The following is a 17,173-nucleotide window of genomic DNA, read 5'->3' as shown; positions in this document are numbered from 1 at the left end:
AGCAGAACTCAAGTGCACCCAATTAGAAATACTCCAAGGAATTGAGTTCTGTTGCATATTGATATTTCCAATAAAGCGCTTATACCAAGACCCCAGATTCCACCCAGGATAAAGTAACATGCCCAATTTCACTGACAATAAGTGGCTGATATTACTGCTTCTAATCTCAGCATCTGTCAAATCAACTCTCCAAGCCTACTGCAATATACATCAGAGAGGTCCAACACAGTTGCAGCAATCAAATACAAAGCCGAATGGGTCTGGGTGATTATGGACACAGTGGTTCAAATAAAGCTCTTGACAAAATCTTGCTTTTTAAATTTATTTTTCCTGTCTATAGACAGGAATTACACTGTACCTGGGCAAATGGCTTATAAGGTTTCACAAATTCTGCAAAAATATATATTTTGAAACGTCACATTGTTTTAACATTCTTGTGACAACACTTAGCTAACAGTACCAAAGATCTTGAAGCAATATGAAGCTGCCACAATATAGGAAAAATGTGTAATTAACTTGATTCCATTGTCCAGATTAACTGTGCTGTTTTGCACCCCCACTTTTCAGTAGCCTTGAAAGGCAGCTTTGCTCACCAGTAGGTTTTCCCTGGAGGGTGTGTCCTTTATTTCTTTGGCATGCAAGGCTGGGATTGCAGTCCTGGTAACACACATTTGACCATCTTCAACAAACAAATAATGAAAGTCACCTTTCTGTTAGGGTTCAGGCTGAAGCTGAGAACCAGAAATTTACAAAAACTCAATTCATATTTTTTAAATACTTTATATGGTAAAAATACAGCAAAAATAGTTTTTGTTCAAAGACGAAAATATATACTGCTATGGTCACGGTCCTCGGGATGATGTGAGCAGTCTCTGGCTCCTTGACTGTGCATTGCTGACTTCAACCACAGCCTCTCCAGCTTCAGTCATTTATCAAAGCTAAAATCATACTGCGGATAGAAGAAATGAATGTTACTAATAGTTTCTTGGCAATGATCCTACAGAATATGTCTGTCCAAATGTGCATCCCCAAGGGTCATCAAAAAACAGTCATTGGCAAAAAAAGACAGTATTCTACATTTAAAAAATAAAAAAAGGAGTATCTCAAGGCCCAATTTCTTTTCTCTTTCCTGAAATAAAAAAAGGGAGAGGGAAATAACTAGGGTCAAAGTGAAGAATAACCTAAAGCTAATGCTGGACTATAGTTTAAAAATTAGCTATACCCAGAAAAGCAAACAGAAAGCAACCTTTAATTATCCGGTTAGAACTCGGCACTTGCTGCTGCTATGACGGAATTCCCTTTTCCTGGATCAAATTCCTTCAACCCCTCCCACTGAGGTGTCAGACTGGGCTCCTAGGGTAGCTTAGTTGGAAAGTGGGCCTCTCACCTCAGGACGGTTGCTCAGGCTCCACCCTGCCTGCTCTAGCTTATCTGTGGGTCTCTACCACTGGACTGGGAGCTCTGGTGAGACCCCCAGCAGGTCTAGGCTGCCCTGCTCTCAAGTTCAAGGTGAACACTGTTGTAGTGCAATACACAAGCTACACACTTACACCGTGAGGAATATGGGCTGCCCCCCTGTATCACTGCCAGTGCCTTATCCAGTACCTGACACACAACAGTCACCTGATAAAAACATAAAAACTGCCACAGACAACACACAACAGCAACAAAACTATCCTTTCAACTGCTGTGAGCAGACTCGCTCTGCTATCAAATGATTGATAGATATACAGAGAAATGCCATTATATTATCAATGCTACAAATGCTTAGTTGTCCAAATGTAGAGATGTTAAATGTGTTTGTGCACAACACAGATTAATGGCAGAAGCTAATATCTGGGGACTTTATATAAACCTAAATTCGTTACAAGCATTAAGATAGGCAATATTACAATTCTACAAGGGATGTTTTATTAATATCCAATTTTCCTTTTTCCTTTTCTTTTTTTTAATTTTATTTTTATTACGAATTCAGATATACAGAGAGGAGAGACAGAGAGGAAGATCTTCCATCCAATGATTCACTTCCAAAGTGGTCACAACGGCCTGAGCTGAGCCAATCCAAAACCAGGAGCCTCTTCTGGGTCTCCCACGCGGGTGCAGGGACCCAAGGCTTTGGGCCATCCTTGACTGCTTCCCCAGGCCCCAGGTAGGGAGCTGAATGGGAAGTGGAGCTGCCAGGATCAGAACCAGCACCCATATTGGATCCAGGTGAGTGCAAGGTAAGGACTTTAGCCACTAGGCCACTGTACTGCCCACTCCCTCCCCCTTTTAGGCTTTATTTATTTATTCATTTTGGCCATTTGGGGAGTGAACCAGCAGATGGAAGCTCTTTCTTTCTTTCTTTCTTTCTTTTTTTAAGATTTATTTTATTTTTATTACAAAGTCAGATATATACTGAGAGGAGGAGAGATAGAGAGGAAGTGGAGCTGCCGGGACTAGAACCAGCGGCCATATGGGATCAAGGCGAGGATCTTAGCCACCAGGCCACGCTGCCGAGCCCAGATGGAAGCTCTTTCTCTGTATCTTCCTCTTTCTGTAAATCTAATCTGCCTTCCTAATAAAAATAAATAAATTTAAAAAATAAATAAAACTTTGATACAAGTTAAGCTTGATTTCTACCCTCTTGAAGTCTTTGTCAAATAAGACACACATGAATTTTCTGCTTTAGTCTCTCCTTGCTCTAGTCTATGAGTCTGTGATAGACATGCTCACACTACAGCCAAAGGAATTTTCTAAAGCCACCAAAAATTCATGCAATCCCCCATAGTTCTAAAAGATCAATGTAAAATCCCATAATACAATAATGCCTCACTCATCAAAAGCAGACACGATATCCAGAAGTCCAGAAATTCATCCATTTTCATTCTTTCTCTCAAATTAAAAAAAAAAAAGTTGATACTCACCTGTAAAGATACATAAAGAAACAGAGCAAGTGGAAGCCAAGCTTGATCATGGCTTCTTTCATGTGTGACTTCAGCTGCCCTCGATTATGTATTTCTGTCGGATCAAACACTCCCATGTTACCACTTGGAACCATAATGAAACTGAGGAATTCAAGAAAACACGCATCAGAAGGAAGAAAAGCAACAGAAATGTTCAAAATCTACTAACCGATAAAAATCGACCGCTAACAATGACCCAATCATAGCAGCCTTAAATTCAGACCAACTATGGACAGAATAATACAATAATGCCATTGACTATCATTTTCCTAAAGAAATACCACTATCTTTAATTTTCAGTGTAATTTTCTGCCCTCTGAAACGAATATAGTAACATTCTAGAAAATAGTACTTTCTACATTGAGTTCGTCCGATGATTCACTCCCCAAGTGACCACAACGGCTGGAGCTGAGCCGATCCAAAGCCACGAGTCAGGAAATCTTCCTCCAGGTCTCCCATGCGGGTGCAGGATCCCAAGGCTTTGGGCCGTCCTCGACTGCTTTCCCAGGCCACAAGCAGGGAGCTGGATGGAAAGTGGAGCTGCCGGATTAGAACCGGCGCCCATATGGGATCCTGGCGCATTCAAGGCGAGGACTTTAGCCACTAGGCCACGCCGCCAGGCCCAAAATTTCTAAAAATTAAAAAAAAAAATCGTAAATTTTTATGGCATAACACTTTAAGCATCCACCCAAGATGCCTGCCTCGCATGTGGGACTGCTTTAAGACTCTGCTGCATCACTTCTGATCCACTGCTGATGTGCCTGGGAAAGCAGCAGAGGATGAACCGCTGCCTGAGGCCCTGAACCCACACCGGAGCCTCAGAAGAAGCTCCTGGCTTCAGTCTGGCCCAGTCTTAGCCGTTGTAGCCATTTAGAGAGTGAACAAGCAGATGGAAGATTGTGTGTGCGTGTGTCCTTGTGTGTGTCCTTCTCTCTGTAACTCTGCCATCCAAATAATAAATCCTAAAAAAAGAAAAAAGAAAAGAAACAACATAACTATGAGAGACAAAAGAATTTACATCTTTGGCCTTCAACAACCACACTGTGACATTTGTGTAACGCAAGATGCAACCGATCACTACTAATGACCTCTTCCTGTTCGCATGGCCAAGCCTGCAATATAATACTGGATTTATCATCCTTGCCACATACAGTTTCTGTTGAAGGCTTAAGCTCCACAAACCTTAAATTCTACCTCAAGGGGTAAAGCCTCACCGGCAAAGCATGTATCCCACATGCATACCAGCTCATGCCCGGCTGCCTCACTTCCTATCCAGCTCCCAAACAGTATGGGAAGAGCAGCGGAAGTTGGTGTTAAGTGCTGGGGTCCTTGCTACCTGGGTTCCTGGATTTAGCCTGGGCCAGCACTGGCTTTTGCAGCTATTTGAGGAGTGAACCAAGGGAAGGAAGATCTGTCTCTCAAAATAAACACATCTCAAGAACAGATTCTCCCCCAAGTCCCAGTATTTTCACTAAAACAGCTAGATATCATCTCCTAAGGAATCAAGGGTCTCATCTTTTTTTTCTTTTCCACATCATTCCTTGCCAATCCATAAAACTCACCCATTCTTCCTTCCCACCACTTACATAGCTGTGTCTTTTCCATCCCCACTGTCACAGAGATGTCCCAGGACTCTTTAATAGTCATTAAGGAATATAAATTGAAACCTCGGTCAGCTATCACTTCACTCCCAATAGCAAAGCTACAATTAAAATTAGAGATTTATTTGCTTTTATTGCAAAGTCAGATATACAGAGAGGAGGAGAGACAGAAAGATCTGCTGTCTGATGATTCACTCCTCAAGTAGCCCCAACGGGCAGAACTAAGTCATTCCGAAGCCAGGAACCAGGAGCTACTTGGGACCCTGCACCCACACGGGAGACCCAGAAGAAGCTCCTGGCTTCAGATCCAGCTCCACTCTGGCTGTTGTGGTAACTTGGGGAGTGAGTCAGTGGATGGATGTATATCTGACTTTGCAATAAAAATAAATAAATCTTTAAAAAAAATACACTATAGCAACCTCTGGCAAGGATACAGAGAAACTAGCCCTCACACAAGACTGGTGACAATGCAAAGAGTATGGTTGGTTTTTCGTTGTTTTTTTTAATTTTGTTTTTAATTTATTTTTATTGGAAAAAATAAATATCCAGAAGAAGAGACAAAGAAAGATCTTCCACCCACTGCTTCACTCCCCAAGTGTCCACAATGGCTAGAGCTGAGCCTATGCAAAATCAGGAGCCAGGAGCTTCTTCCGGGTCTCCCATGTGATGCAGGGTCCCAAGGACTTTGGCCACTCTCCACTGCTTTCCCAGGCTACAAGCAGGGAGCTGGATTGGGGGTGGAACAGCTGGAATTAGAAACAGTGCCCATATGGGATGCTGGCATTTAAAGGTGGACGATGAGCCTGATGAGCCATTGCTCCAGCCCCAGTGTGGCTGTTTTTAATTTACCTGAGTAACAAGAACAGATAGAAAGAAGTCTTCCATCTGCCAGTTAACCCCCAAAATGACTGCGATGGCCAGGTCTCAGCCAAGTTGAAGGCGGAGTATGGAAACTTGATTCAGGCCTTCCACATGAGTGGAACAACTTGAGCCATCTCCTGCTGCCCCGCAGGGTGCACATTAGCAGGAAAGCTGGAATAGGCAGCAGAGCCAGTACACAAAGCTAGGCACTCCAACCAGGACAGCAGGCATTGCACCCATCAGCTGCAACTGCCAGGCCAAATAACTGCCCTACAACAAGTCAGTTTACAGATGCAGCTTGCCAGGTGCCTGGTGCTACCCCAGGGAACAGAGAGAAAAAGAATGACTGTTAACAGTCATGGGGCTGCTTGGGAGTACTGAAATATACTGAAATAGGTCATGGTGCTCATTGTATAAATTATACAAATACACCAAAATACGCTGATTGTACTTACGTACACTTTAAATGGCTACATTTTAAATCACCAATATTCACATTTACATATAAAAATTCCTGAGCCAGCATTTAAGCTTTTCTGTGAGTCACCTCAATGTACATTCCAAGCTTCATCTATTATCAGTCCCTCAACTACATTATTTCATCTAACTAGCCTTTAAATATTCCAGGCTTTGTACAAATCTCCTCTTCTTTTCCCCTCCTTATCCTTGCGATACCAGAAATTCTCTATCCCTCTGTATCCAACCTTATTCATCTTATATAGGACTCTAATCAGACTCTTTGGAATTGTCCCAATAATCCCACTGGCTTCCCAACCCATAAACAGCTTAGAAACCTCATCTGGGAACTATGTTACTGTGCCTTAGACAACTGTGATTTAACTACCATATTCTGTTATTCAATGCTTTGCCTCCTGTTTTGTGGATGAGAGTCCATTTCACATATGTCTGTAGCCCCAACAACAGGAAGTACAACAGTCTGAAAAAAGCAAAGGATCAATAGATTGGGATTTTTGTTTTTTCCTTGTTTTCTTTCTATTTAATTTGAAAGGCAGAGAGACAGACAGAGATAAAGCTTCCATCCACTGGCTGTCTCTCTTCAAATGCCCACCACAGTCTGGGTTGGCCAGTGTGAGGTGAAACTTGAGCGAGGTCGCCCACACAGGTGGCAAGAGCACGTGTGTGTGAGCCATCCCCGGACTCCCAGGCTCTATGACTAGAAGCTCAGCCCAAAGTGAGGCTGACACCAGTCTCGACAATATGGGTTGGAGGGGTTCCTGATTAAGGACTTCACCACTGCACCAAACCACTGAACCTGCTGGGCTGTTTCTTTGCTTATGAACCTTTGAAATAGTAGATAAACTTGAGACCAATAGACAGATAATCTGTCACTGCAGTCTTCAGGGCAACAAATACACATGACAATTCAGGAAAAAGGATCTTTGGACTCAGGCCATACGGCCTTCTCCACAGCCTTTAAGTACAAAGAAGCTCCTGGCTCCCACCCAGGCCATGCAGCTACTTGAGGAGTGAACAAGCAGACAGAAAACCTCTCTCATTTCCTCTGTCTCTCCCTAACGATTCCAAGTAATTAGCCAATCCTTAAGAAAAAGAAATCTGGGGCCCAGCACGATAGTGTAATGGTTAAGGTCCTTGCCTTGAACATGCCAGGTTCCCATATGGACGCCGGTTCTAATCCTGGCAGCTCCACTTCCCATCTAGCTCCCTGCTTCTGGTCTGGGAAAAGCAGTTGAGGATGGCCCAAAGCCTTGGGACCCTGCACCCGCGTGGGGACCCGGAAAGAAGTTCCTGGCTCCTGGCTTCAGATCAGTGCAGCACCGGCTGTTGCGGCCACTTGGGGAGTGAATCATCAGATGGAAGATCTTTTTCTCTGTCTCTCCTCTTATCTGTACATCTGCCTACCCAATAAAATAAATAAATCCTAAAAAAAAAAAAAAGAAAACAGAAAGAACAGAAAACAATCTGGTTTCTAATATTTGTTAAGTACCCTGACCAATTGGGCCCGGCGCCGTGGCCTAGCAGCTAAAGTCCTCACCTTGAATGCCCCGGGATCCCATATGGGCGCCGGTTCTAATTCTGGCACCTCCACTTCCCATCCAGCTCCCTGCTTGTGGCCTGGGAAAGCAGTCGAGGACGGCCCAATGCATTGGGACCCTGCACCCGCGTGGGAGACCCGGAAGAGGTTCCTGGTTCCCAGCATCGGATTGGCGTGCACCGGCCCGTTGCGGCTCACTTGGGGAGTGAATCATCGGATGGAAGATCTTCCTCTCTGTCTCTCCTCTACTCTGTATATCCGGCTTTCCAATAATAATAAATCTCTAAAAAAAAAAAAAAAAGTACCCTGACCAAAACAAAAAAAAATACTCACCGATATATATTCCAAGTGGCAACAGGTAGATTGAGAAGAAAGATGAACCAGTGCAATGAAATCAACATTAATACAGCAACAATGGTGTGGCCAATCAATTCTGGAATTACCCACTGCAAGGGAAGAGTATGCCATTACATTTTGCTGCTATGTACTTCAGGTTTATATGTGTTATTTGAAGCTCAATCAAAGAATGTGAAGAGAACTTACAAGCTACTGCTTCTATATTATTTTTAGACTCAGATGTCCCAGGTTTGCACACTGCAGTCACTGCTTACTCCAAGAAATACATCAGGACAAAGCTTAAAAGTGAAGCCCTTAAGTTTCAATTACATTTGCTCTTAAGCAAAGCCTTAGATTCATTCCCTACACAGTCGTATGAGACAACACTAGGGGGGAAAATGAACTATCGTTTAATTTCTATTCCAATGTCTACGCTAAAGCCTCTTGCTCTAAATTGGGGTGACACATTGCCTTTCAAGTCAAAATGCCAATCTTTTGAAAACACTGAGCTGAACCGAAGCCTGGGTTTCCTCCATGTCTCCCACACAGGTGTGGGGTCCCAAGGCCTTGAATGCAGCCACTGAACCATTATACTGGGTCCAATTTTTTTTTTTTTTTAGAATTTTAGGGGCCCAGCACAATAGCCTAGTGGCTAAAGTCCTTGACTTGCATGTGTCAGAATCCCACAGGGGTGCTGGTTTGTATCCTGGATACTTTACTTCCCATCCAGCTCCCTGCTGTGACCTGGGAAAGCAGTAGAGAATGGCTGAAAGACTTGACCAGGGCCAGGAGCCGTGGCCTAATGGCTAAAGTCCTCGCCTTGAATGCGCCGGGATCCTATATTGGCGCCGGTCCTAATCCCGGCAGCCCCACTTCCCATCCAGCTCCCTGCTTGTGGCCTGGAAAAGCAGTCAAGGACGGCCCAATGCTTTGGGACCCTGCACCCTTGTGGGAGATCCGGAAGAGGTTCCAGGTTCCCGGCTTCGGATCAGTGCGCACCGGCTGTTGCGGCTCACTTGGGGAGTGAATCATCTGTTGGAAGATCTTCCTCTCTGTCTCTCCCCCTCTCTGTATATCTGACTCTGTAATAAAACAAATAAATCTTAATAACAAAAAAAAAAGACTTGGGACCCTGCACCTGCATGGGAGACCCGGAGGAAGTTCCTGACTCCTGGCTTCAGATCGGAGCTCAGCTCCAACCATGGCAGCCACTTGGGGATTGAACCAGCGATGGAAGATATGTCCGTCTCCCTTTCTCTCTGTAAATCTGACTTTCCACTAGAAATGAATACATCTTTTAAAAAAAAAAAAGAATTTTATTTATTCAAATGGCATTTACAGTGTGGGGTGGAGAGGGGTGAAGAGAGGGAGGGCAAAGAAAAATCTTCCATCTTTCCATCTGCTGCTTTACTTCACAAATGGCCTCAACAGCCAGAGCCATGGCAGGCCAAAGTTAGGAGCTCTCTCCTGGTCTCCCTCGTGGGTACACGATCCCAAGAACTTGAGCCATCCCCCATTTCTTTCACAGAGGTATTAGCAGGATGCATGATCAGAACTGGAGTACTTAGGACTTTAACCAGTGCCGAAATGGGATGCCAGCACTGCAGGCAATGGCTTAATTCACTGGGCCACAATGCCAGCATCAATGCCAAAATAGCGATCTTGAACATTTTCTACTCCCTAGAATCCTGAAAAAGTCATATTACATTCAGGGGAAAAATCGTAATGTTGAGACTGGCACCGCTGTACAGCATGGCAAGTCGCATCTTTTGACCACAGTGCAAGTTTGACTCCTAGTTTCTCTGCATCTGATCCAGCTGTCTGCGGATATGACTGGGAAAGCAACAGCAGACATCCCAGGTGTGGGCCCTGCCACCCACATGAGAATGCCAGGCGAAGGTCTAGGCTCTTGACTTTGGCCTGGGCCAGCCCCAGCTGTTGCAGCCACAGGTGCAGATTACCAACATTTTGGGCTGTCCTCTACTGTTTTTCCAGGCCACAAGTAGGGGGCTGAAAGGGAAGTGGAATAGCCAGGACATGAATCGGCACCTATATGAGACCCCAGTGCATGTAAGGTAAGGACTTAGCCACTGAGTCACTGCGCTGGGCCTGAAATAAATCTGTATTTAAAATAAGGTAAGCGGGGCTCGGCAGCGTGGCCTAGTGGCTAAGGTCCTCGCCTTGATCCCATATGGCCGCTGGTTCTAATCCCGGCAGCTCCACTTCCTCTCTATCTCTCCTCCTCTCAGTATATCTAACTTTGTAATAAAAATAAAATAAATCTTAAAAAAAGATTAAAAATAAAAAAAATAATAAGGTAAGCGGAAGTAACTGGATATTAACCAGCTACTTTAAATTAACCCATAAGAAAAAGGCAGCAGACAGGATCACTCTTGATTCATATCTCTGTATCTCTATGTCTCTGCCTCTCAAAAATAAAGTAAAATAAAATAAAAATAAATATAATCTATAAAGACTCAAGGAATTTCATAGTAAAACAGCCTATTCTCCACATGCAAATTTCCATTTACATGAAGAACACCCACAAACTACCAAAATATTAAGCAAGATACAGGAAAAGAAATAAAATCACAACTTGCATTGAGGTGTATCCTACTATGCCACCTCCTACAGCACCAGTATCCCAAATGAGCGCTGATTTGAATACCAGCTGCTCTATTTTTGATCCATGTTACTGCTAAAATCACCTGGGAAAGCAACTAAAGATGATTCAAGTGCCACATGGGCGACCCAGAAGGAAATCCTGCCTCGTTTCAGCCTGGCCCAGCCCACCACTGCAACCACTTCAAGAATGAACCGGCAGATGAAAGGTGTCACTTTCTGTAACACCAGATTTCACATAAACAAATATATTTTTAAAGAAATATAATCCATTTAAGAAGTTTGCTATTCTCCTAAAGAGGAGGAAGAATATAATACACTAGAAAATTTAATTTTCCAGTTATACTTTTCCAAGCAAAGTTTATTTTCCTCGTGGACCACAGGAACTTAATGATTAAGACACATGGACAGTGGGCCCGACGCAATGGCTCAGTGGCTAAAATCCATCCCTTGCGTGTGCCAGGATCCCATGTAGTGTCAGTTTGTATCCCAGCTGCTCCACTTCCCATCCAACTCCCTGCTTGTGGCCTAGGAACGCAGCAGAGGATGGCCAAAAGCCTTGGGGCACTGTACCCATGTGGGAAAACCCAGAAGCTCCCGGTTCCCAACTGTGGATCAGCTCAGCTCTGGCCTTTGCGGCCACTTGGGGCACGAACCAGTGGAAGATATTTCTGTGTCTTCTCTCTGTAAATCTGCCTTTCAATAAAAATAAATAAATCTTAAAAAAACAAAAAAAAGACACACACCCTTTCTAGGTCAAGCCAAGTGCACTAACATATTACACGTTTATATAGCCTTTGATCTAAAAAGCCACTGCTTATCTCAAAAAACAAATCAGTGCCAACTGCCGTGCCTGTAACTAGATAAGTTTTGCAATTCAGACCATTCTTGCAGTATTAGCTCTGACTAGGGGTCGGCACAGTGGTGTAGAAGGCTGCATACGTGTGGGAGACCTCAGAGAAACTCCTAGTCCAGGCTGTGGACCACACCAACTGTGACCATTGTGCACTCGCTCTTGCTCTCTTTCAAACAGATGAATAATCCTTTCAAATATAATTTTAAAAAGCCAGAAATAAGCAGACATGTCTTACCTTGTTTAATTTCGAGCAACATGATCTAGCATTAATGTAATCACATTCTAAGTCAGACAGTGTAATTATCTGATGATCAAGATAAGGAATTAATATATTTCTTTCATAACAAATAAGTATGTAAATTTCAGAATGCAATCTGTGGTAATGCAGACTTAAATTCGACTTTAAAATGCTAGTTACTAGGTTGATATGAGGTGGCGGTTTCTCATCGCTGGGTCCTGAGACGTTGAAAAGTCATGCGTGGCTGCCCGCTTTGCCTCTCCCCTTACCCCAGAAACAACAAGAAGAGCGAGCAAATTTGGAAACAAGGTCACTCAATTTTCCCCTAAACTTTGATCCTTCCTACCCTGATCAACCATGTCATTATAAACAATAACAAAACTGATATTTATTTATTTAAGGTTTACTCATTATACAAAACAATTTTCCCATTTATGTTCCTTTAATAAAATATTTTCCTGGGGAGGGTGGGAAATTGGGTGGGCCTCCTCCCTTAATACCCCCCTTTAAACATGAAAGAAACATATGGAAATAATAGTCTTACCTACTTCCCTATAGCCCTTGAACCTTTTTTAACTATGTAAAGATTATAATATATATATTTCTTTTCAAAAGATAATTTTTTATGTTCATTTTGTCTGAATTTCTGAAACAAGGAATAAGGTCTGTAATAAAATAGAAAATAAGACATATAAAAAAAATTAAGAGTTAGGGCCCAGCGCCGTGGCCTAATGGCTAAAGTCCTCGCCTTGAATGCTCCGGGATCCCATATGGCCGCTGGTTCTAATCCCAGCTGCTCCACTTCCCATCCAGCTCTCTGCTAGTGGCGTGGGAAAACAGTCGAGGATGGCCCAAAGCCTTGGGACCCTGCACCCACATGGGAGACTTGGAAGAGCTCCTGGCTCCTGGCTTCTGATCGGCTCCAGCCGTTGCGCTCACTTGGGGAGTGAATCATCAGACAGAAGATCTTCCTCTCTGTATATCTGACTTTGCAATAAAAATTAAAAAAAAAAAAAATTTAAGAGTTAAAAACTGAATTCCCTAGAACAGAGTTTATTCTGAAATATTCATAAAATATATTTAAAGACTTAAGATGTAAATAACGAAAATAGGGCACAGATGTGTCCAAATGTGCTTTGGCTCTCCAGGTAAAGATGGCAGAGTGCGGACACAGTTTTTCGCTGACTACATTCAGCCCCTCCGGTAAACTTGTCCAGATTGAATATGCTGTGGCTGGAGGAGCCCCTTCAGTGGGAATTAAAGGTACCAATGGTGTCGTGTTAGCAAAGAGAAGAAACAGAAATCCACTGTGTATGATGAGTGCAGTGTGCACAAGGTGGAGCCTATCGCCAAGCACATAGGCTTGGTGTACAGCGGCATGGGCACTGCTACAGAGTGCTGGTACACAGAGCTCGGAAGCTTGCCCAGCAGTATCTGGTTTACCAGGAATCCAGCCCCACAGCTCAGCTGGTGCAGGTAGTGGCATCGGTGATGCAGGAGTACACCCACTCAGGTGGTGTTCATCCTTTTGGACTTTCTTTACTTATTTGTGGTTGGAACAAGGGACGACCATACTTATTTCAGTCAGATCCATCTGGAGCTTATATTGCCCAGAAAGCCACAGCAATGGGAAAGAACTATGTGAATGGGAAAACTTTCCTTGAGAAAAGATATAACGAAGATCTGGAACTTGAAGATGCCATTCATACAGCCATCTTAACCCTGAAGGAAAGCTTTGAAGGACAAATGACAGAAGATAACATAGAAGTTGGCATTTGCAATGAAGCTTATTTAAGAGGCTTACCCCGACTGAGTTTAAGGACCACCTGGCTGCCATAGCATACCAATGCAGTGAGCGAACAGTCAACAGTTTCACCTAATGGATATATTTAAACATGTTTAAAGTATGTTTTGTTTTGCAGACTTTTTGCATATTATTTCTACATGGTTTAATGGACTGATGTTTTTAAAATGACTATAAATGATAAACTGTTAAATCAAAAAAAAAAAAAAAAGAAAATAGGGCACAAAACTATATATATACCATGATTACCTATTGGCAGTGTTTATGTCTCTCAAAATTGACTTGTAAGTGATTTTTGCTCTTAATGATTCCCTAAATTTCTCTTTAAGATTTATTTATTTTTTACTGGAAAGTCAGATACACAGAGAAGAGGAGAGACAGAGAGAAAGATCTTCCATCTGATGATTCACTTCCCGAATACTGCAATGGCCAAAGCTGAGCCAACCCGAAGCCAGGAGCCAGGTGCTTCTTCCAGGTCTCCCACGTGGGTGCAGGATCCCAAGGCTTTGGGCCGTCCTTGACTGCTTTCCCAGGCCACAAGCAGAGAGCCGAATGGAAAGCGGGACCACCAGCATTAGAACTGGCACCCATATAGAATCCCAGCGGATACAAGGCAAGGACATTAACTGCTAGGCTACCGCACTGAGCCTATGTATTTTCTAAATGTTCTATAGATAAAAGTTATCATAAAGTTCATGGGAAATGCATATTAAAAACCTATGCACACTGGAGCCGGTGCCATGGCGTAGTACACTAAACCTCCATATGTGGCATTGGCAACCTATATGGGTAATGATTGATGTCCCAGCTGCTAAACTTCCCACCCAGCTTCCTGCTTACAGTCTACAAAAGCAGTGAACACCCAGAGAAGGCTCCTGGCTCCCAAAAAGCTCAACTCTGGCCACTGTGGTCATTTAAGGCGTGAACCAGCAGATGGAAGATCTCTTTCTCTCTGTAACTCTGCCTTTCAACTAAAAACAAAAAGGGGACCCAAAGCAGTAGTCTAGTGGCTAAAGTCCTCACCTTGCATATGCTAGGACACAATCCCAGCTGCTCCACCTCCCATCCAGCTCACTGCTTGTGGCCTGGGAAAGCAGTAGATGGCCCAAAGCCTTGGGACCCTGCACCCACATGGGAGATCCAGAAGAGCTCCTGGCTCCTGGCTTCGGATCGGCGCAGCACCAGTCATTGCGGTCACTTGGGTAGTGAATCATGGGAAGCAAGATCTTCCTGTCTCTCCTCCTCTATATATATATCTGACTTTCTGACTTTGCAATAAAAATAAATTAAAAAAAAAAAAGAAAGAAAATTGAGGTTCTTTAGGAAAGTGAAGGAACATGCACACCAAATAACCAGCTAGCTACACAGAGTCTGAATACCAAATATTGCAACTTCCCACCACAACAGTCTTCCTGTCCACAATAAAGTATGAAGCCACAAGGTGACCATATTACCTAAAGCCAGTATGCTCTGCCAAACAAAGCAAAATATTGGGGCGGAGAGCATAGCATGTTAATCATCCACCTACAGTGCCAGCATCCCACATGTCAGGCCAGGCCTGGCTGCTCCCACCAAATGGCTTAGCAAAGCCCTGGAGGATGGCCCGATGCCTTGGGGCCCTGCACCCACAAAGGACATCCAAAAGAAGCTCCTGCCTCCTGGCTTCAGACCCGTCTAGCTCTGGCTGTTGCAGCCACTTGTGGAGTGAACCAATGGATGGAAAATTTCTCTCTGCTTTCCAAATAAACATTTTTAAAACCAAGAAGAATACATATTGAATCTTTTCACCACACAGAAATGCTCAAGGCAACCAATACATTACCCAGATTTGCACATTACTACCTAACAGACACAGGTATTAAAACATTCCCATACTGTACCCCATTTATGGATACAGCTTCTATCTCAATTTCAGAAAGGACAGACATGTGGTTTCTAAGGAGGGAAAATCAAATGAGTTCTTCGGATACTTTTCCTATCTTATAAGAACTAGTTGGAGCTGGATTGCGCAGTACAACACTGGCAGCAACGCGCCAGGTTCCCGGGCCATGGAAGGGCCTGGGAAAGAAGTCTACATCACAACACGAAAGGCTGCCTACAATGCAAAACTTTTCACAGAGACTGGAACAGCAAGTGGAGCACCACTAGCAACTAAATCACGTGCAGTTACTCAATTTACTAATATGCAAGCACCAGCGGCAACCCACTGTTTTTCGCATAATTTTTAAAAATACCTGTTTCCTAACACCTGTGACCAAGAGGGGAAGGAAGCCTTTCCCTTCCTTGCCCCCCCCCCCATGCCTCTAGGGATCAGGTTCCAGTCCCCTTCTACACAGGATGGCCGGGGAACAGGAGAACAAAGGGGCGGGCAGCAGGGGTGATGCCCGCCAATGACAAACGGTGGGAAAGCCTCAGTTTGTCCCAGTGCCAAGCTGTCCCCTTAGTGCCTGGAACCCGAGCTTCCGAGAGAGGGCTGGAGCCACAAAGGCAACCGGGAGTCGCCCCTCACTCGGAGCAGAACCGACTGGGGCGTTGGGGTTCCAGAGCGATGGGCGCGCTGGCCAGGCGTGGGACGCAGCAGTAAACAAGCCAGCTCGAACCTCCGGCGAGGAGCGGCCGGCAGCCACATAGGGCGGCTGACGGAGCTGGGGCCCGGGCAGGTGGGGCAACCGGGGCCTCACGCCCTGTCCCGGAGGCCCGCGCTGCCGCCCCAGCCAGGCCAGCGCCCAAGGAACCCCGAGTCCGTCGCCGGCAAGCCCGTCCTATGCCCACCCTGCACCACCCTCATCCTTGACCCGCGGACCACCGCCCCAGGAATGCCTCCGCCAGCCGCCAGAAAGGATACGAAGTAGACTGAGAGGAAGATGAGCGCGCAGCAATCAAGCAGGGAGAAGACGAACACCACCGCCTCCATGCTCTTCCTCCTCCGCAGGCGCCGCTCCTTCCGTCAGAAAGGCTCCCGGGCGCCGCCAGGCTCTCGCAGGCCTGGTAGCGGCTCGCTGGGCGGGCTTTGCCGGCTGCTCCAGCGCGGCGTGCTGGGAAATGTAGTCCATATATTTTTTTAAAGATTTATTTATTTTTATTACAAAGTCAGATATACACAGAGGAGGAGAGACAGAGAGGAAGATCTTCAGTCCGATGATTCACTCCCCAAGTGAGCCGCAACGGTCGGTGCTGTGCGGATCCGAAGCCAGGAACCTGGAGCCTCTTCTAGGTCTCCCACACAGATGCAGGGTCCCAAAGCATTGGGCAGGCCTCGACTGTTTTCCCAGGCCACAAGCAGGGAGCTGGATGGGAAGTAGGGCTGCCGGGATTAGAACCTGCGCACATATGGGATCCTGGGGCATTCAAGGCGAGGACTTTAGCCGCTAGGCCATGCTGCCGGGCCCAAAAATAAATAAATCTTAAAAAAAAGAAAAAAAAAAAAAAACTAGGTACATCGTCTTATTTATCCACTCATTCATCCATTTAACAAATATTTACTGCTAAGCCCCCTACTATGTGCCAAGAACTGCTCTGTGGAAACGAACAGGACACAACGTGGAAGTTCTGGCAGCATAACAAGAACTAAATAAAAGGGTGGGGGAACTTCAAAAGGCAACAAGCTCTATGAGCTAATGACTTCAAATTCATTCTGCAACCAAATGAATGGAGGTTGGAGCCCCAGTCGCTCCACTTCCAGTCCAGCTCCCTGCTGACATGCCCAGGAAAGCAGTGCTAGATGGGCCAAGCAGGAGAGCAGAATGAAGCTCCTGGCTCCTCCTTAGGTCTGCTCCAGCCCTGGCCCTTGAGGACAGGTGGACAGTGAACTAGCAAAATGACAGTGAACTGTGCTCTCCCTCTCCTTTTCCTCCCTCCTAACCTCTCTACCTTCCAAAAAATAATGGAAACACAGC

At 44.8% G+C, this 17,173-nt stretch overlaps 1 protein-coding gene and 1 pseudogene across 1 annotated transcript; one reads left to right on the top strand and one right to left on the bottom strand.

Moving 5' to 3' along the window:
• Positions 1-308: 308 nt before the first annotated feature.
• On the bottom strand, positions 309-16,264 carry CNIH4 (cornichon family AMPA receptor auxiliary protein 4). The gene is made up of 5 exons (XM_004578609.4): positions 16,123-16,264; positions 11,471-11,539; positions 7,755-7,867; positions 2,907-3,047; positions 309-949 (listed from the first exon to the last, which is right to left on the bottom strand). Exons 1-5 carry the CDS (start codon positions 16,189-16,191, stop codon positions 922-924), a joined length of 420 nt encoding a protein of 139 aa, XP_004578666.1. The 5' UTR covers positions 16,192-16,264; the 3' UTR covers positions 309-921.
• Positions 12,628-13,368, top strand: LOC101531555 (proteasome subunit alpha type-2-like; annotated as a pseudogene).
• Positions 16,265-17,173: the final 909 nt, after the last annotated feature.

This window comes from Ochotona princeps, chromosome 10 (assembly GCF_030435755.1).
Source record: "Ochotona princeps isolate mOchPri1 chromosome 10, mOchPri1.hap1, whole genome shotgun sequence".
Classification (NCBI taxonomy): domain Eukaryota; kingdom Metazoa; phylum Chordata; class Mammalia; order Lagomorpha; family Ochotonidae; genus Ochotona; species Ochotona princeps.
Note: the sequence above shows the minus strand (reverse complement) of the source record. Positions and strands in the feature narration are given on the sequence as shown.

Bases quoted from the DNA above. Each gene is read 5' to 3' on its own strand.
- CNIH4 (XM_004578609.4), bottom strand. From the start codon at position 16,191: ATGGAGGCGGTGGTGTTCGTCTTCTCCCTGCTTGATTGCTGCGCGCTC. The intron at 11,540-16,122 runs GTATCCTTTCTG...CTTGATCATCAG, and splicing joins TCTTCCTCTCAGTCTACTTC to ATAATTACACTGTCTGACTT. The intron at 3,048-7,754 runs GTGAGTATTTTT...TGAATTCCTCAG, and splicing joins GCCACTTGGAATATATATCG to TTTCATTATGGTTCCAAGTG.